This window comes from Gobius niger (assembly GCF_951799975.1).
Source record: "Gobius niger genome assembly, chromosome: 7".
In the NCBI taxonomy this organism is placed as follows: Eukaryota; Metazoa; Chordata; class Actinopteri; order Gobiiformes; family Gobiidae; genus Gobius; species Gobius niger.
The window spans coordinates 15,259,689-15,280,888 of NC_136858.1; the positions used below are offsets into that span (position 1 = coordinate 15,259,689).

Here is a 21,200-nt window from a genome sequence, read left to right on the forward strand (position 1 = left end):
TTGCACTAATTAAATTGCCAGCAAGTTTCCAAAGCACACAGCTGTAGGCTTTCTTCTGTAAACCGTCTGCTGATGTGCATTAACTTTGCTTACTTGGGCAGATAAGAGCGAGAGCAGTGGGATGTTGCTCCTCTGACTACAAATGACTCAAAGTAGGAAAGAATTTTTGCACATAGCTCTGCCATTGCCATTGACAAGCAAACACTGATCATAATGATTATGTGGTACTACAGCATGAAGTTCTAATTGTTTCAATAGTCTGGGGAAATATTTTATACTAACTTTTTCACCACTAACCACCACATATACCAATAAGTCTATACACACCAGGGGTCTCCTACAATCTGGCCCTGACTTGTAGAGCACAAATTCCTGAGTATGTAAAGAAGAGCAAGTCTCTAGACCTTTCCTGTACGGAGTTATGAATTTTTAAAGAAATAACAGGAATGCTCACTCCAGCCACAAGTGGGCAGCTAAAACAAAGAAAGTAAACAATTCCACATGTGTCCAACAGAGGGCACTGATAAATGATCAGGATATAAACAACACCATTATAGCCAGGGCAGGGGCAGACTGTCCATTTAGACTGTCAATGTGGCTACATTAGTTACCACCACCGAGTGTGGAGTGAATAAATAATGACTACACTGTAGCTTGTGACACAGGCTTGTTAAGTGCAATGCAAGTGTAAGCCGCTTTTTATGAAACTACAGTCCAGATCATTATAATCCATTTAATGAAATATTCAATCAAAACATATTTTTGGCCCCGGGAAAATTTACTTGGAGCCCCTGATAGCCTGGCTATCGCCAGACTTAATATCACAACCACCAATTCATTTTCTCGTAGGAGAGGTGTGGTTTACGATTGTCGTTTATTCGGCGCTGCGAATGTCTATCATATGTGTCCACGAAGCCATAGCCAATCATATCAGATTACGTATGACGTACCCGCTGTAAACCTTCGAGCTAAACTATTTAGAACACGGTCTAAATCTTGATCAATATATGGAGTCCCTGCTGTCATGTTGGATCTGTAATTTTTTATTTTTTTTATCCGTAAACAAACTACAAACTTCCGTATGTCGAATAGCTTGTCATTGTCTTGGCGTCCCTCCTCGCTCTGTGATTGGTCCCCAAATTCATGCGAATATTTCGGCCATGGTCCCCAGGCTGTTGTGCAGTTCGAAATGATTCGAGCGCACACAGCAGCATGGGTATTCCCAGGCTACTGATAGACACCATAGCCTTAGCATTTCAGGTATAAACAGGATGCTGTATGTGCCTACCCCAGGGTCGCCAACCTTTTTTACCGGCTACTTTTTCGCAACAATCTTGGCAGAGAACTGATGATGAGATGATGAGCGCCACAAACACATTGGGGGAGCAGCTAGTATATACTCAACTGCCTCCGTATTTTGCCATTTTGGCTTCCCCACTTGAACGTTGCTGAATAAATGTAATGAAGTGGTACTAAGTATGACAATAATTCAGACCTTCCAAAGCCTGTAAGTGAATCTTCTAAAGCAATCGTCCCCCCATTTGTTGCACAGCGACCCTCTTATCGGGCTTTTGTCGAATTTGAGAGGCCACCTCTGGGCGCCCCTGCCGTGTCCCGCGTCTGAAGTGATCCGCGCAGCATGATAAAGTAGTCAGCCGCTGTGATTTTCGGGAGCCCTCACACTGGAAAGGGGCTAATTAGAGAACCAATCAATCCTTAACCAGAGCCACCGCCTGTGGGACTGTCAAGTAGTGTTATCCTCAGCGTTGCTTTTCCCATCCAAGTGACCTTCTCCATGTCCCATCTGTCTCCGCCCTCTCCTCCAAGCCCTAGTGTTAATCTGTAATCCCTCACAGATCCAAATTACCTTTTTTTTTTTTGCGATGATTGTCAGGCGGCTTTCCTACCCGTTCCTTTTTTTTTTTTTTGTAGTATGTTTGTTCCACTCCCCGTGCCTTAAGGCGAACGATCTCAGCGCACCTCCGAAGCGCCGCTATGTTTCATTCATGCGGCGGTTTCTCCCCCTTGACGACCGAATCGAACGCTTGCTAATTCTGTATTCCGTGTTCGCGTCGTGGGGTAATCTCTTTCTGTAAAGAGGCAGGCTGCTCACACGCTGTTTCCGGCAGAATGGAGCGTGCATTCGTCGGTATGTCTTCTGTTTTTCCTACAGTACTGACGGAGTTCTACAGTCGAGAGTGATAAATTGATTCCATATTCCCAATTACACTCGCCATATGTATATCGGGCCATAATTGATATTCTGTTTGTCCCGAATCAAATGTTCCATACGATATCCACCTGTTTAGTCATGAACAAGAGGAAAGTAAACGTTTTAACAGCCTTCAGATTCGGTACATTTAAGCACGCACTCGGAGCTCTTTTTCATGACATATCCATCTTCAGCCAAACACGAACCAATCTACATAATTACATCCGTCTATAGACGGGCTGTGATTGTTATTCGCGCTTGTGCCTGTGATGTTTGCATGACTGATTTGTGTGATCAGAAACGTTCAGATTACAGCGGCTTGTTTGAGGCTTTAATCGTTACAATAACCAAAATAACCAAATCATGTTGCAAGCGCGATACGGTATCTCACTTCAAAGCGCCAAGTTGTTTTTATTTATTGACTTGTTCGCGGTGACGTAAGCAAGAATGGCCCATGTTCAATACTGGACCAAGTGGGGCCACACAGTACTCATTATTCATTCACTTCAAACTACTATTGTAGCCACAGCCGCAATTGGGATAGACTGATGAAAGCGAGGCAGCCTATCTGCGCCATCGGCCGCTCACTCACTCACACACGGGCGCACTCTCACTCTAACTGCTGGGCTGCTGTGCCGTGTCTATTCACATGAGCGTTGGGCTTTTGCTCTACAAAGTTTCATGATGGCTGATAATCAAATGAAAATCAGGGATATCCTTAAAAAACACTCTTTAAAAACATTACACTGTTCTGAAAGTGCAGACTTAAACTGCTATTTTAGCTACTGGAGAGGGTCCAATGCACTCTAACCTACAGTAAAAGTCCTTTATTTAATTCATGGGCATGCCAACATTGGGGATGCACCAATCCGATACCGGGAACGGATATCAGAGCCAATACTGGAAAAAAACTGATATTGGGTATCGGCTACAAATATCTGATACTGAACCGATACTAGTTTTGGCTCTCAAGGCCTTAAAAACACAACTTTTACAACCTCAATTTAAGTGACTCATGACAATAAAATATGACTTTATTGATCTTAAACTGGTGAAAAGACTCCGTTTTTTTTTTTTCTTTCTCAGAGAAGACCACTTTAAAGAAAGTTTCTTGGTATGGCTAAATATCGGATATCGGCAGACACTCAAGCCCCAGTATCGGTATTGGGAGCACAAAAGCTGGCTCGGTGCCTCTCTAGCCAACATGTCTTCAGGCCATTCAATGCCCTCATTTGTTAGGCCCATCGATGCACTCACCTTTCAAGACTTTTTAATGCTATTTTAGTTTTACTTTAGTTTTGACGACACAATACCACGCCTCATGTTTCGCCAATGAAAAAGTGGAATTTGAGTGTGAAGTTATAATAATTCCTGAAGTAACTATATCGCCGTTGCACAGTTCTCATCTATACGCGCCTCTTCGCAGTCACTCACTTTATTGGGTGAAACGTTACAGTCTGGCTCTGATGTATCCACAGCTAAATAGACAGTACCATCTGCTCAAATGCAGTGGCACTCGATGGTTTTCCCTTCGAAGCCACAAAAAAAAATGTCAGCCCGGCTCTAATAGTAACCCCACACTCTCTTAATCCACCATATCAGCTCATCGGCCATTACCCGGCTCCCCTCTCCTCCCCTGGCCCCTGTCGCCTGCACATTTCTCTTGACGGTGCAGCACTAGCCAGATGCCAGGAGCCACCGCTAGCTCCCATCCATCAGCTCTGTGGCCCCATCACGCTTCTCCCCTTCTGCCTGCAAGGCGTGGTCATGTCCCCCTGCTCTCCTCCAGCCCCTAATAACAGATTACAACTCTCCCCAGGACGCTCACATCATCGAAAGGCCATATATCTAAGTGTGAAAGTTGTCATTATTTATAGAGCGAGACAGCTTACAGTTGTACGCTTGTGAACCTGGAGCTATCAGACCGGGCTACCTTCATATGATTTTCTATTTTTCCCCCCCCCCCCGAGTTCACAAACTTGTCAAAAATAAAGGCTGTCGGCAAATCCTAGCACCGTAAAGTAAAATAAAATATGTTTTTTACCTAACTACTGCAGGGCCGGTTAAAATCTTGTACATCATTGTGTCCAGAAATGCTCTTTATCCGCATTGTTTATCCCCGTTTGCGGGATATGACGGCCAATGACAGCCACTGAGACCAGTCTGGTAACGTTTTTGTGCAGGAACCCTCCACATTAAACGAAGGTCGTGCAACAGTGACAGAAAAGGTTTTGCGAGAATGCCTTTGAAAGAAGCAGGCTTAATACTAACTGTGCAGTGCATATTGTAATGGTAGACATATGTTAAACAGGCCTCAGCCGAACGTGAAGGGGAAACACTTTGACCATAAAGGATTGGCGGAGCCATTCTTTAAGAGGTGCGTCAATTCGTATCAGGTTTGGCGCTGAGAAATCTTACCAAACATCCATAAACTGTGAGTTACTATATTTGTTTTAAGTTTTTCCGTACTCGCCTTGAACTGCAATAAATGGATTCCGCCGACATTTTTACGTTTTGACATATTTTTTAAAAAAATTTCTTATGCATTTGTTCAGTGAGCCAACAATGTAGCTCCACTATAAGGATAAATAACAGTAGTCATCATCACAATCTGAAGTCGAACTCCAGCTAAGCAATTCTCTCAGCTTTTCCAGCTCTTTCTCTACCACGTCGTAGTAACCATAGAGGTGGTCTCTCATCGCTGATATCGTCTTCTTTTGCTCAGCCTGCGTTGTGACCAGTTGCTCAAAATACTCTCTCTGCATTTGGAGTTGGCGAAACAATTCTGTCTGATTTTCCAGGGGGTGTGACATTGCTGAAACTGTCTCCTTTTGCTGAGACATTTCTGTTTCGAGTTGGTCAGTCGCCTTGGTTTCTTGCTGAAATGTGGCCTTGCAGAGTTTCTCTTTGTTCACGTCTCTTATATCTTGGTTCAGGACATTCATCGGGATGTCTTGCTCCGTTTGTCTTGCGTGCAGTTGTTCTATTTTCTCCTGCAGAATATCCTTTAGTACTGACGCAGTCTCGGGCCGTGCTTGCAAGTTGCCATTTTCTGACGTGTTTTGACGACCTTCTTGTTCTGCAGCTTCCTCGAATGTTGCGTCAGTTTGCGTAGCTTTGTCCTGAGTCCGGCCTTTCTCCTCTTGTGCCAGTTCGTGCGCAGCTCTGATGAAGTTATTGGCCGCGATGTCCAAACGCATTTTGAGGAGTGCTGGAGATGGTCTTTCTGGTGTAGGTGACCTCGAGCTGACAGGATCTGCTCTGGAGTACGGAGTTCGTCCCCAAACGGCCCACCTGAAAACCTCTTTTACTGTGTTAATCATTGTTTCTGTAAGCTGAATAAATGAGCCTTCTCACCGCAGCAGAAAAAATAGGTTGTGTTCAGATTCTAGAATGTGATGATGTTACATACTAACAAGTAGTATAGATACAGACGACATCTCCGGAATCACCCATATATGGTCATGTTTGAAAACAGTTTAGGGGGAAAACAATTTGGAGAAAAATCAAAAATTCTCTAATTATTCAAAAACTACTTTAACAAATGCTGAATTATTAACATAGTTTTCTGCTAAATAAAGATACAAAGACATGGAGAGGAGCAAAGTGGTTCAACAGCCCATAAATACATAAATAACGGAGAATGCTAACATGATGCTTCATGTTTATATGTTTATATAAGTTTATATTTCGCCAGAAAACAAAAATAGAGTGGAAAATTGTGTTTCACAAAAGATTCTGTTTTCCCCCTTGGTGAGGCCACGCCCCCTTCTATGAAGAGGTGCCGGCTGTATCTATCTTAAAAAGAAAATGTATGCATTACAAAATTGATCATTAATATCATTGACGTGGTCCATGATCGTTCTGTAGAACACCAAAAATCTCAAAAACAAAATAATTGTAGCCCCCCTTGTGATGTCACCTGAAACCCAGCAATTGGATAGGACAGTAACCATGGCAACATTTTTTTCAGTTAAAGTGATGACAGGTTTTAATGCTTTGGAAAAGATGACTTATTTAGAAGGATAACATGAGTTGCAAGTTCATCAGTTGCATAATTATCAGTTTATTTCAGTGAAGCAGCAATTTTAATGAAGAAATATTGGACAAAAAAGTTATTTTTATTTTAAAGCTGCTGACAGGAAGTGACATAGATAGAGGTAAAGTTCCATAGTAGTTTGACTCATTTCCCATTCACCAACGTCACTTCCTGTTGGTGTCCAATATGATTGTTTAGTGATTATGTCGTCACTCCACTTCTGGGTTCAACGGAGCGTTAGCCATATTCACTGTGGGATTTAGCTGATTTTAACCTGCTATAGCCCACGACAAGGCTCTTTTTAAACATCTGTTCATAAAGAAATATTACATTTACATTAGCAATGCTTTTCTGGCATTAATTATCAAATTATTTTTGTCTATTTACAATGAAGGCTTATTTGAAAAATAAAAATATATACATTTTAATGGTGAGCTATATGGTTTGAATAAACATAGGTATAGCGGGTGTGCTGTTCAGTTTCAGTGGGAGTGAGTCATCACCCCTACATCTCCATGGAGATGTTGCTGCTTTGCTTTGACTAGAAGTAGTCTGACAATGCAGGTTTCCTTTTGGTCCTCTTATGCCTTATTTTAATAAGCCACTCCAAAAACAGTGTTATCAGTGTTAGGGACATGTTTGGTCATGCTGGCTGTTAATTCAGTTTACAGGCACTTCAGTTTTGGTTGTTCTACCCAGAAGGTTTTGTTTGTTGATGTTCTTAGCGCCTGATTCAATGAGCTTTTAACCTTTTAAACAAGCCAAAATGTTTATATTTTGAGTTATATCGTACGTTTATCCAAAGCCTAAATAAGAAACATCCTCCATGAAAAAAACTAGATTGTTTCAGGCATCAGGCGTATCTATTGTGGTCAGAGTAATACCAATGTTTTTGCACCTAAAAGATAAAAAAAAACACAATCTCATCAGAGGTGGTTTTATACGTAAAAAATACCTGTCTGTATTTACTTGGAGGAGGCTCATCTGTCAGTGTTCACCGGATCCCCCTTTCTCTCAGTTTTGGGTGTCTGGAACCAGTGGCGGCTGGTGATGTGAAAACCAGGGGGGGCTGTTGCCTCTACCTACCTTCAATTATATTTTAGAAGATACTTATAAACATTGATTTTAACTTAAAAAAGAAAGTTATCTTTGGGGCATCTAATATTATTATTTTATGTAGAATATATTCAAAACTTATTGTTTAGTTTTATTCAACTAAAAAATAAATAATTTCTGACTAAAGTGTAACGATAGTCACTATACATGTTTGTGTTTTGTACCAACAGAATCAGAACAAAGGCAGGAGGTGGTTCCTCTTTGATTTCATGTACAGTTTTAGTCCCAGACCTGCTGTGATTTCATTATGAGCCTCAGAGCCACAGGTTTAAACCTGTATAAACCGTCAGACAAATGATCCGCTCAGAAATAATGTGCAGCTCACGTATAGACGGGAGTCCTCCTCCTCTGTTTCCCACAGTGAATGAATGACGTTCCCCTCTTCTGTCGTAAACTCCTCACGGCCCTGAATCTTCTCTCCATCAAATGTCCACGTCCTGGGACATGTGTGTCCAAGTCAGCGAGGGTTGTCCCAAAGTGTGAAATAAACAAGCAGCAGCTAAAGCAGATGAGCTAGTTAGCATCGTCATGCTACCTCCAGGAAAGTCCGTTTAGACGTGACTTCTGACTGAAGAAAGTTGTCCCAAGTCCATTAGTTTGACTAAATCCTTTCACCTCCTCTCAGGAAACAACAAGAAGCTTCTCCGGTCTCTCAAATGAGAAGTTTTTCCTCCGATCGTCCGTGAGCTCAGAGCTGCTCCAACAACGGGCTACTCGTGTTTGTTTACAGTAGACGCTTCCTCGTCTTTCGCCTGTTAAATCCCCGATGGGCGCTGAGGCAAAGCGCCCATCGGGGATTTATTATTGCGCGTCTCTGATTGGTTGAATTAATGATATACAGTGACGTTTTTATACCATATCAGAGCGCCATTGGTTAGATGCTTGGGGCGCTGTTCCTCACCGCCCCAAGCACAAAACTACACATTTATGAGACTGTGTTACAGCGGTTACAGCACAAGATGAAGCTGGCAGACAAAATGACACGCTCCTTCACCTCCGCTCCCCCTCCCTTCAGTGTAAAAAACACCTGTACATAAGAAAGTTATGATTTTGCTAAACTTAAAACTTTTTATTTTATTTGCAAAATTGATAGGAGGGGCGGCGCCCCACCGCCCATAATGGACCAGCCGCCACTGTCTGGAACTATTTTGGAGGACCCTACAAAGATTGGAGATGGGTTTTCCGGTAACTGCCTTGGCCTGTTCCCCCGAATCTATTACACCAGTCCAGAAGTGTGTTCCTGTAACTACTGATTTCCAAATTTACTCACTGTTGGCTCGTAACTCTGCCGGACACAGAGATAAAAGATGAAAGATTTATCGTCATCCACGTGAAAACATACAGAGAATTGAAATGATGTGACTCTCAAACCTTTCATTCCGATAACTCGTTGCAAAAAAAGCTGTTCACGACTGGATTGTTCTTTGGTCCTCAGGAAGGACTTATACATTATTTAGAAAAGGCTCAACGAAATGCATGATATTGCGACAGCACTATGGCAATTTCATTAAAACGTCTCCAACAATGTCTTTTTCATCTACTGGGAGATGTTCAAGATATTTCTGTGTAAACAAAGTCTCTTCCCAATCTTTTTCATTTCCCCTTCGACGTCCTCGATATTTGCATCCATCGTGCACTTCTTTAATCTGGGAAAAGCACCACTTCCGTTCTCCGCAAGTCATTTCTTTAACACGTGAAAAAGCAGCGTAAGTGAAATCGAAAGGCTCATAGCAATCTGTAAAAGTCCTTTGTAAGAATAAAAAAGAAAAAAAATGGGATGTTATTGTTAATCCATATTCATTGTCTCCCCCCCCCTTGTTTCTTCCTTGCAGGAGGCGAGGCAGACCGGTAAGCACCACTACTGTGACGACGCACGCTTATCTTGTTTGTTGTGCCGAGACGTTTTGGCGTTGGCTGTGCAGCTCGCGGCAGCTTATGCTCCATTATTCTTATCTGCCACTCCTCTGATGGAAAGCACTGAATGAGATTAAGATGAGATAGGGCTCCTCACACTGACGACATAGTTAGGACTGATTCGAAAGCCTGGCATAGTCCCAAATGCTCCCTTCAGAGAGCGGGAACTAGGGGGGGACCTGCTTTTTTTGACTTTACTGACAAAATAAACAGTTGTCATTACAGTGAATACATTAGCGATTAATATAATAGGGCACATCTCTAGTTTATTATGATTAAATGCTCTTTACCTGATTCTTTTTCTAGTTATCTAATCTTCAATATATTGTAAAAGCAGACATTTGTATGCACAGTCACAGTATAGGTTCTGTGCACAGAGGTTTTCATAGCAACATGATGCTAGCTTCCTAAATGAATAATATTATACTATTTATATCATGGCATCAATATTTAAACAGTTGGTGCAGATGTTGCATAATCGCTTATAACATGTTGAAAACTTGGACAGGATGTAAAGACTTCACTGCAAGAGACGTCTGTGTCTACACTGTGACTCTTTTAGCATTGAAGCTAAAGGCTAGCGTTAGTGTGCAGCTAACAAATGCTAAAAAAAAACCCACCACTATCTGAATTTTTTTTTACTATAAAACATTTCACTTGATGTTAATGTAAGTTTTGTTTTGCTTCTTAATCTTATTTCATTTTTTATTTACAATCAAATGTGGACAGGAAGTAGTCTTTAGCCTGTACACTGGCCAACAGGAAGTTAGCCAAAAACATTCACAGAGCCATTTGTGAAACATGTTTATAAACTCAAAAGGAGGATGTTCGAAACACGTTTGGAATAATTACATAACACAACTAACCATTTTAAATGTCCTCACTCTGTATTTGATTATTTGTAAACAACACAATCAGGCATAGGAGCTTTAAGATATAGTTTAGTGCCAAACCACTTGAGCCGGCAATCTTGTTGGAAATTGGAGGAATATGCAGCTTCAACTGTGCCAAAAATCTTTTAAATGAATAGCATCTTTATTTTTTTGTTTCTGTCTAGCTGAGCTAAAAAAAATATTAATAATAATACTTTGACAGGTTTAGAGTTTTTCAAATCTACAGAAAATAAACTGAACTAATACGAAGGAATAACTGGCTAAAGACAGACAGGCTAAAGAACAAATTGACCTTTTAACTTGTCATTTTCTGACTTGAGTTTGCATGGTCTAGTCTGGCATAAGGCTGCACAATATGAGAAACAAAGTGACGCTCAATAACTGTCTTGACTGTTCTAATCCAATTTCAAGAACAAAAACAACAGGACAAAACCAGAACAAATGGAAGTAAATGAAGCTATATTGTATAATCATGACTAAAATGACATTATTGTGCCAAGCGTTGCCTCAGTGATTTTACAACATATTGTGCGGCCTTTGTTGATCATTGGTGATTCGGTGTTAAATCCACATTCACTCTTATTTTGCACTCCGGGTTTGTGTCTTTCAGTGTGTTGTTTGCTGCTGGGTTATTACTCTGTCACCTTCAAATCAGAATACTCTGCGCATGTCTGATTGTCAGAATATTTCTCATGCGTGCGAGTTGCCTTTTCATGCTTTGTCTGCATCAATATTTCATTAATCTTTTCATCTCACGCTGCTACAGTAAATAAAAGCAGATTTGCAAACAGTGCAGCCTTTGTGTGAATGCTCTTTCCTTGTGTCGGTGCCTCTCCTGACCATCCTTCCTTCCTCTACCCTTCTCCTGTACTAATCTCTGGCAGCAACAGCAACTGCTGAGGCCATCTCTTCTGAGACCTGAGGTAGACATCTTCCTGCTTTTCTTAATTCACTGCGATTGCATCCACTGCTCTGTTCTGTGCGGTTGTCTTTTGCTGCGGAGTGCTGACTAATTTGTCTGCTTCTCCACACTGCAGGAGCTCTCCATGGAGGCGGGCCAGGACTACTACGCACAGGACTACTATTACGACCAGGGGTGAGCATACAGTCTTTAGGTAGTCCCACATCTAATCAGTCTTGCTCCGAGCCCACGACCTAAACTCTTCATTTAAAAAAGAAAGGAGCCTCACTAAATCATATTTACCATGACTACGCGTTTAGCTTTTGGGGCTGACGTCCTTTGGGGTGAAGTGAGAGCCTTGGAATTTAGAATAAACGATGAGCGTAACTTATGCTCCCCTCAGCAGTCCGTACCAGTGGAGTGTTTACTCTCGCTGCTCCATAAAATTAGATCAATTATGCTGCCTTGAGTCAGCCCTGTGAAGCACAGGAAAGGCTTCGCACTAAAGAGACAACCCATCGCCTGCACATAAACACCTCTCTGCACTGTGCTTATGTGAGGCATGGTGGCGCAGTAGTTAGCACTCGTGCTTCACAGCCAGAAGGTCTAGGGTTCGATCCCCTTCCTGTGTGAAGTTTGCATGTTCTCCCCGTGTCTGCGTAGGTTTCTTCCGGTTTCCCCTACCACTAAAACATGTATAATAGGTGATACCTCCAGCCAGGTGATTCTGACCATCAGCCTGGCTCCACATCTGGAGACGGGTCCCCAGGTTCTGCCGTCGCCCATTGCACTTTATGGTTTGCCACAGCAGCATCGAAGAATGGGTCAAATGCAGAGGACAAATTTGCCTACAGTGACAATAAAGCATATCTTAATGTCTGAAACAGAGGTGGGTAGAGAAACCAAAATATCTGCTCAAGTAAGAGAAACAATATTTGAAAACAATTTTACTCTCCTAGAAAAAAGTAAAGTAGTAGTAGGGCGACACGGTAGTACAGCGGTTAGCACTCGTGCTTTACAGCTCGAATGTCCCAGGTTCGATTCCCACCTGGACGGGGCCTTTCTGTGTGGAGTTTGCATGTTCTCCCTGTGTCTGCGTAGGTTTCCTCCAGGTACGCCGGCTTCCCCTATCGCATAAAAACATGTCACATAAAAACACATAGGCCAGGATTAATGAGAGTGTGTTTAAGAGTGCGCATGGGGGACGGCGGATGGAAATTCGTACAAGGCTACAATCCGGTGTGGCTTGTTTACATGTATGAGACCCATGTATACGTTCATTAACATGCACTGTCCCGACCAAATAAACCAAGAAAGAAAGAAAGAAAGAAAGAAAGAAAGAAAGAAAAGAAACCCCAAGTCCTTTGGTAGTTTCTAAAATGTAGTTACTCAAATAGCTACTCAAGTATTTGGTAAAATACTTCTTTTTAATACCATCCTCGCTCCACCATACCAACACCATAAAGATAAATCATTCTAAAGAAAATATTCTAGAAAATCAAATGAAAATAACATAAACTCACATTTGCATGTGTATATCACTAACTTGCAGTGCAAAGAGTAACTCCAAATGACTAAAAGTCTTCTAAAAGTTGCACTGCCTCTGGCCTGAAAGTACTTTCACACATACCGACGCTAACAGAACAATTCCTGCATGTGTTACATGTAATGACTCTCTACCATGGCAGGCGGTGCTATTGACTAAATGGTGTGAAGAGGACTTTTCCAGAGAAATTAAGCTGCACTTTTAAAGATACTATACTGTCACCTAAAAATCAGCCTGAAGATGACATACAAAATAGATCAAATGACTGGATAATAATATGCATTAGGCTATGAGGTGAGGCAGGCTAACTGCAGCAAACTATCATCATAGGTACAGGAAATTGCTTTAAAGTCATATAATGATCCGCCAAAACCTGCCCAACTTGCTCCAGATGGGTGATGATCAGCTTGGTCTGAAGAGGCGTTAAGTATGTCCCCCACAGCTGACTTGGAAAAGGCTGTTTTGGCTTGTCGGCTACCTGGCCCATATGGCGGAAAAGTGGAAGAAACACCGGAGTCAGGCTTTAGCAGCTGCTGAAAAATTGTTATTCATTAAACGTGTCTGGTCTATGGCAGGTGACGCGCGGGTCTCCAGGGATCACAGTGAGTTTATCAGAGGAGAGAGGCAGCTTTTACACCCTGAAGGCAGAAACTTGCACAGACTCTTTAGGCTTATCGCTTTATTCCATCACAGTTGTCACAGCCAACCAGTTGCGCAATGATATAGCTGGTATAGTTTTGTTAAGTGGGATGCCTCTCCTAATTAAATGAATAAATAGACACCTCTGAAATTTACATTATAAAAAAGCATAAAAGAAATAGCCTTTTGGGAACCTCAGCATTTGTATTTTACGTTTATAATTTGAAATGGCGGCTCAGAGCGGATATACGATGATGATCTACTGGCTTCAAAAATGTCAAGTACATTTTATCATCAATGATGCATTACTCAAAACTGCAGTAAGGAAGTGAAATAGTCAATATTATTTTGAAAAAAAATGTGTTATTACTTTTTTAAAAGCTCAGATAAAGCAATTTTGCTTGATATTTGTCTCCCAATATACATCATTGCTGCATTAAAAAAAAAGGGTGTACAATAACTTATTGGATTTTGACTTCCTTGTCATCTATTCTAATGAATTCAACTTTCTTTCACTCCTGCAAGTGATACTGTTGTGCTGTTTGTCCAATATAAATTGGAGTAAATTTCCATATGAAACAAAGGAAAAGATAATTCAAAAGATTTGATATCACGTGGTCAATGTTTGAGAAGTGCCTTGAACTGGGACACAACAACTACATCTACTGCTGACCTTCGAGAGGAGCCCATTACACCACTGTCACCCCAGACTCACAAACAGCATCAAAGCATTGGGACGGAAAGGACACTTTTTGCAAATAATGCAGCACTTAGTCATTGCCATACCTTGTCTGTCATCTGGTGTAATTGACTGGGTGGTTGCTCTGAGCCCAACAGGCTGTAATTACATTGCCGGGATCTGTCATGGGCTTATTGTGAGAGCAGCCACCACCGCACAGTGTCCCTGGCCGGGACCAGGTGCTTTGATGTGTTTCTGTTTGCATTAAGAAGCAAAATTATACAGCGGTTAAGCTCTTAATCCAGTAATAAACCCAGCATGCACTCCATTGAGCCACTGTGCGCACATGTAGGAAGTTATCAATGACGCACAGCCTTGCCTCTCGCCAACCTTTAAGCATGTCTTTCATTTAGCTCTTGAGGTAGGAGGAAGAATTGTTTACATCCAGTATAAATGAAGCTTTTCAACTAATTTACTAGTCATACTTAACCTATGACTTCTGGATATTTTAAAATGATCTGTGAAAAATATTCCTGTCCTCATTGTATGGTATATGTCGGTATTTAAAACATCATGCTTTATTTCTTTAAGGTACTGTACATTGTACATTATGTAGATAGTCATTGGTCTTCCAAAAAACAACAACATAAAGGCTTCATGATTTTCATTCTTAACGTGAAAATTGTCTCTGTCACACTTTTAAGATAAGTGAAAAGTATATTATTCTTTTAACATGTATTGCTATGCATTAAATCAGTAATTTGTGTCTTTATGTTGCGTTTCTCTAGATATGGCAGCCGGAGGAGGTTGATACCGCCAATGTACGATGAATACGGAGAGATGATCGAAGACGAGTATTACTACAGTCCACAGGTACTACCTATTTTTGCTTGTAAAATGTAGCAAAATCATAATTCTACAGCCAGTGTTGACCCCCTCAGAGTGTGCCCTGTTTAGTAATATATAATGTTAAATAAGATATGACTTTCTTAGATGCGGGGCCGGGGCCGAGGCCGCGGAATGCGTGGTGGAGGCCCACCCAGGCAAGTTGGCTTTAGAGACTTGCCGCCAGAGGAAGAGTTTGAGCAAGAAGAGCCTATTGAGGAAGGAGAACCTTCCATAGCTGCCAGGAAATTGAAGTCCGTCATGAAACTCAGTAAACTCCTGGCAGGCAGTAAGGGAGGGGGACAGGCACCTGCCTCATCTCCATGGAAAAAGGCCAAAATGCTTAAGATGTTTGGTGGTAAAAAGAAGGACGATGACTATGCCAGACTAATGTCTGCTCGCCGCATTGACAGTCAGGATAGTCTGACTGACGGACCGGCACTTACAGGACCAATTGACAGCAGGGTGGAAGCTCGCAGTAAACTTGGCAAGGTTTTCAGGAAGATCAACCTGGGTGCTAAGCTGCGGGCACGTGCCTCTGTCAGCGGAGACGAGGAGGCGTCTCAAGTCGCCAGCGAGGATGACAGGAAATCCAAAGTGTCCATTAGTGTGACTGAAAGTGAGCCAGAGGCAGGGGCCAGTGGGAGCGGGGAGGAGAGGGAAAGAGGCTCTGATGAAGCCTCTGAGGGAAGCAGTGTTGACAGAGACCGGCTGAAAGTAGACTTAGATAAAGACTTGGATCGGGAGAGCACAGTGGACTCTGAGGAGGAGGCAGAGGAGGGATTTGAGGAAGAGGAGAAATCGGAGGAGGGAAGTGAGAAAGAGTCAGCATCAGAAAAAGAGTCCGGGTCAGCGTCAGAAAAGGGTTCAGAATCTGAAAAGGAATCGGAATCAGAGAAGTCCGGCTCAGGCTCCGAAAAAGAGTCCGGAAGTGAGGCAGAATCAGCCACAGAGAAGGAGTCTGAATCTGAGAAGGAGTCTGAAACTGAGAAAGAATCAGAATCGGAGAAAGAATCGGAATCTGACAAAGAATCGGAGTCAGGGACAGGAACTGCTACAGAAAAGGAGAGTGGCACAGAAAAGTCAGAGACAGAGAAGGATTCAGAGGAGGAAGAAGAGTCTTCAGAGGGGACGAGAGAGAGTGGTTCTTCAGCCCGTTCCTCCGTCAGATCTTCCGCCACCGAGGCCAGTAGCAAAGGCAGCAGTGCGGTCAGTGGCAGTGAAAGTGCTAGTGAGAGCGCAAGCGAAAGCGTGAGGTCATCCCAGAAAACTGAAAAATCCAGCGAGGAAGTTAGCGAGGCCGAATCAGGAACAGGAACAGCCAGCGATTCCGAGGCAGGTTCCGGAAGCGAAGAGTCAGAATCTCGCAGGTCCAGCCAACGCTCCGGGTCCGAGGTTAGCGGTGGCTCCTCATCCAAAAGTCAGACGTCTGAGGAGAGTTCCGCAGCAAGCTCGGGAGGGTCGCGGTCTGGAAGTGGCAGCCAGCGTTCGCGAAAGTCCACCGCGACGCCTTCGGAAGCCACCATCACCGAAGAGAGTGAAGAAGACGAAGAAGAAGAAGAGGAGGAGACCGCTGACGAGAGCAAAGAGTCGTCCAGTGAACAGAGTGATGCATCGTCGTCGTCATCCAGAAGATCCAGCAGTGCCTCTGAAGAAGCCGGACCCTCGACTCCTCAAAAAAAGCTTCCCTACCCTGCAGATATCAAAAGCATGAGTGCAACCTCCGACGATACATACGGCGGACTCTCACCCATCACCGAGGTGGATGAAGACGCCATTTCCTCCGACAAGTCCTCATCCAGCGCGACAAACGCCACGTCGGATTCCGACACTGACACTGCATTTTAGACCAGGAATCTGACAGCCAAGAAGTAAGAGAGTGAATAACAAATTTCTCTTGCATGGGAGTGAAGAGAATGTTGCCTTCCTCTGCAGAGTGCTTCAGATGCCCACTTTTTATTTTCCCTTACTAAGCGAAAAACTTTGCCGATTCTCGGCTGCACAACCTCTTGTTCAACAGTCTCCAGCACATCGTTAACTTCTATCTGTGACTTGTTCTTTGGGTGCTTTTTCTGCCTTGTCTGATTTCTGCTCTGGGATTTTGTGTGACTCTTGCCTGAATCTTTGTTTTATTATTGCAAATAATAGGATATAGCCATTTCTATTTTAATAACACTGCCTGTAAGGTAAAGAAAAACATCCCCAAGTTTCAGTATACTCACTATAATTGGAAGGTATATCAACTTCTTATTAGTTTTGCACCCTGGGGCCTTTTCACGACTCTTGCAACTTTCACCTACATTTGTTAACTTTTGGTATTGCCCTCTGACAGCCTTCGCCACAGGTTATGTGGGTGGTATATCAATCAGCTTTATAGAATGATTTGATGCTTGAAAATAGCCTGTCATCGTTGCCATGTATAAATTACCGGCAAAGCTATTTCACAGCAGTTGAATTAGGCCAACTTAAACAACACCTTTACATATGTAAATAGCAATTACAGCTGGAAAACATATTGGCATCTCCATATTTGAGATGTCAAGAATAATTGCTTTAGAATCAAACACACAACAAAAGAAAGTTCAAAAATGTCTGTCAGACATTAAACGCTGAGAGAATAATTGTACTTTTTTTCCCCACTCAATTATTATGGCAATCAAGGAAATGGCTTAACATGGCTTTGAAAAAAAATATTGACATTGGAAAGAAAGCTGAAATATGAAGTGCTCAATTAATTCAAGAAATGCATGCATTTAAGGACATGGGTTGGTGGAACTTTTTGGTGGGTTCATCTGAAATTTTAGACTTAGAAATTTATGCTTTACTAATGAGTTTAAGTTGGTATTTTTCTGATTTAGACATGGTTTACACCCAGTTTAGACATACTTTAGTCCAATGTAGCTAGTAGAGTAGTGTTATTTATTTTTTGACAGCTTTTCCCATTAAAATAGTGTTTTTGATTCAATAGTGGTTTTAGTGCAGCCCCAACCGAAACGCATACTCTGCCTCCTATTCACTGTTTTTTTTTTATCTATCTTTTTTAGTCCGGCAGAAGAAAGAGAATCAAACTGGTGGTCGATCGAGAGAATGAGACGAGTTCTACGGGGGAGGAGAGCACCACCGAGACCCCGCAGGCTCCGCTCCCCAACGTAAACAGCCACAGCAACATCAACGGCAGCATCTACCTCGCCCAGAACGGCACCATAGTCAGAACACGCAGAACGCCCCTCCCCAATAACCTAAAGTCGGGCTCGCCGTGCCGCCTGGCTAAGCATTTCAAAAAACTGGACAAATTGGGCGTCACTCACGAAGAGCCCTCGTCGCCCGCCGAGAGCCCGGGCGGGACAGTGAACGGCGCGGAGAACGGGACGAGCACGTGCATATCCGCTAATGTGGACGTCAATCTCAATACGCACTCCTCCTGCGGCTCCCTGGGATCCGGCATCGTGGTCCTCAAAACGTTCGGCTCCAGAGCTAATATTGCCAAGGCCTTGATTGACAGAAACAACAGCTGCGTCAACGCGGAGCAGGAGACGTGCGTTGACAACCATAAGGACAGCCGAGAGACGCTGGAGTCCCACAGCGAGCACACGCTGTCGGACGAGGACGAGTTGTGGATGGGGCCGTGGAACAACCTGCACATACCAATGACAAAACTCTGACTGGCCATGCAGAAAACATATTTGTTTTTCCGTTTAGTGTCTGTCATGTAGAGGTGGGTGACACTGACAAAAAGTGAATATCTCTCTTGTGTTTTTTTTTTGTTTTGTTCCAGAGGCAAAATAAGGCTACGTTCAGACTGCAGGCCAAAATGACCCAAAACCTTTTATTTTTGCCCCATGCAACCTGTATCGGATATGTTCATGTGTCCCAGACCAGTCACATTTAATTAGAAATACTGTATAAAAAACAGACTTTGTGAAAAAATAAAAATTTGATCATTATGACCTGCAGTCTGAATGTAGCCTAAACAATATGTTTGCAATCAAGTGTTCAAGTGCCAGAGGAGTGGACACTCCACCCCCTCGGTCAGTGGTCTTCAAACTTATTAAAAATCAGTTTTTACAAATACCACCAGGAGTACAACACACTGAATTTGGACAATTTCAGCGCTAAAAGAGATCTAAACCAATAAACCAGGATAAGCCCCATCTTTAAAGAATTGAATGGAGTGTGTGTTGTGTATATTTTGAATAAGTAACTATTAAATTGGACATAACATTTTACTTTTAACCATTTTCTTATAATGTTCCCTCATCAAAACATTTCTCAGGCAGTTTTCAGTGGCCTAATCATGCTCACTGTTTTTTTCCCTTCAGAACGTTTTTTAATCGAAGGCAGTGTAGTGGTAAATACTTTAAAATTGTATTTACTTACAGAATACTGAATACTCACCTTAATTAAAATGTATTCAGTAACGTATCCCATTACTTTGTCTAATCAGAGTACTGTATTCTGAATACTTAAAATACTTTTGCGTTGATTTGCATAATATTAAAGCATAAAAGTGGTGTATGATTAAGAAGTTGTTTACGCCTGTTAGGAACTTATTTACCACTGATTAGGAATGCAACAAAAAGTACTTGGAAAATGCTCACAGCCAGAATGAGATAGAGCTAAACTTTCCCAGCTGTTTTGATCTTTTCTTTCTTATTATATGAAATGGAATTTTAATGATTTGAGTACTGTGAGGTATCCCTTTGATATCAAGAAAGTCACTGTGTTCTAAATACCCTCAAATTAAAGAGTAACTGTACCTGAATACAGTTACAAGTACATGTATTCAGTTACTACCCAACACTGATCATAGGTAATTCTCCCTGGTGCTAGCAGAGGGTACTCCTGGCAAAATAAAAAATCCCTAACTGGGCTGTCCCATGGCCCATGCAAACACATTATTTTTAAACAGCTGATGGTCCCACAGAGTCGCACATGTTTGAGAACCACTGTGTGTTTCTACAGAATTTGTTATACTGTAGAAATGATGATCTTTACTTTTATTTGACTTGTTTGTACGTGTCCCCCGCCTCTGCTGTCATGCTGGTTTTTCTTTTTCTAAGACCCTTTTTAAACAAGACTGTGTGCCTCAAATGGATAAGCTCAATACTGTTGGGTACAGACGATTGCACTTAAACTATTTTTATTTACCTATTTACACAGATGAAAGTATAGTGAGCTACAGGGCTAAGGGGGGGGAGTAGTTCTACGGCAACGAGTGCCTCAAAGAAATGTACGTGAATCGTGCTTGACCGTCCTGATTTCATGTCCGGTGATAATGGACCACTTTGATTTATTACTTTTGTATTCCGTTTCCTTTTTTATTTCAAATGAATCACAGAGATTGTTCACTTTGCATCGAGATATTTACAGAGAAACCCATAACGACAAATGTATCAAATGTGATTATATATCGTCTTTATTGAGGAAAAGAGACATATTTTGATATCGTTATCCAGAGAGATTTAAATGAGAATTGATTTTGTGTTGTGATCACAGAAAATGTTTTTTGGAAAAATAAGAAAAAAAATAATGAAATATTGAGAAAATATTTTTGTCTATTTTGTATCTTACAGAAGAAATCTAACATACATTAAAATATAAAACATACATATTTATTACAAAACATGGCTGTTTTCTATTCATGTCTTTCACGTTTTTACATTATGCAAATCTTCTTTCAGGTTCCAAACATCAATGGGAGAAGACCAGCAGATAAAATGGTTAAAGAGGAAAGGAATAAAAGCAAATATGTGCACCCCCCCATTAATAATAATGCATTGGTTTTATATAGCACTTTTCTGGACACTCAAAGACGCTTCACATTGCACTATTCATTCACTCCATACTCGGTGGTGGTAAGCTACTATTATAGCCACAAGTTGGTATGGCCACAAGCCCTCTGTTGATTTTGAAAGTTTGTGCATATTAACGGGGCCGGGCTTTGAGTGATAAGACCTGTTGAACTGTGGAGGCGTAGTTCATGGGCTACGATACTCTGACCTTTTTAGGAACATGGTCTGTGGGAGGGATCCGGCATGCTAACTCTCGCTCCCAACTCTCTCCCAACTTCTCGTTATTAATGTTGATGGAGAGGCGTCACAAATAGCAATCTTCAATGTGTTTATGATTGAGAGCCCAATCTTGTGTGTCAAAACGCAGACTATACGGTAACATTTTGCGCTAAGGAGGAGCGCGCTTTGTGATCTTGCCACTCAGACTTAATGCATTTCTGGGGGAAGTACTGGGGTGGAGACAAGCTTTATCCTCCAACCAGATCGACTCCATGGTCGGGAGAGGGGGAGTGGGGGTGAACATGTGCATTTGTTTTGTTTCGTGTTCACACCAAGCGTGCCGATCCGCGGCACAGTGGACGCTG

The 21,200-nt window shown here is 42.1% G+C and overlaps 2 protein-coding genes across 2 annotated transcripts in view; both read left to right on the top strand.

Annotated features, from left to right (window-relative positions):
- LOC306965443 (protocadherin-15-like) overlaps positions 1-18,839 on the top strand; it is a 494,180-nt gene extending 475,341 nt beyond the window's left edge. The window contains exons 33-37 of the mRNA XM_079559865.1: positions 9,200-9,215; positions 11,059-11,097; positions 11,212-11,270; positions 14,728-14,812; positions 17,869-18,839. Of these exons, the coding sequence (XP_079415991.1) occupies positions 9,200-9,215; positions 11,059-11,097; positions 11,212-11,270; positions 14,728-14,812; positions 17,869-18,486 (817 nt within the window). The 3' untranslated portion in view covers positions 18,487-18,839. The remainder of the gene's footprint in view (positions 1-9,199; positions 9,216-11,058; positions 11,098-11,211; positions 11,271-14,727; positions 14,813-17,868) is intronic.
- Positions 14,882-17,383, top strand: LOC306965473 (uncharacterized protein). Its single transcript, XM_079559932.1, has one exon. It carries the CDS (start codon positions 14,933-14,935, stop codon positions 16,670-16,672), a length of 1,740 nt encoding a protein of 579 aa, XP_079416058.1. The 5' UTR covers positions 14,882-14,932; the 3' UTR covers positions 16,673-17,383.
- Positions 18,840-21,200: the final 2,361 nt, after the last annotated feature.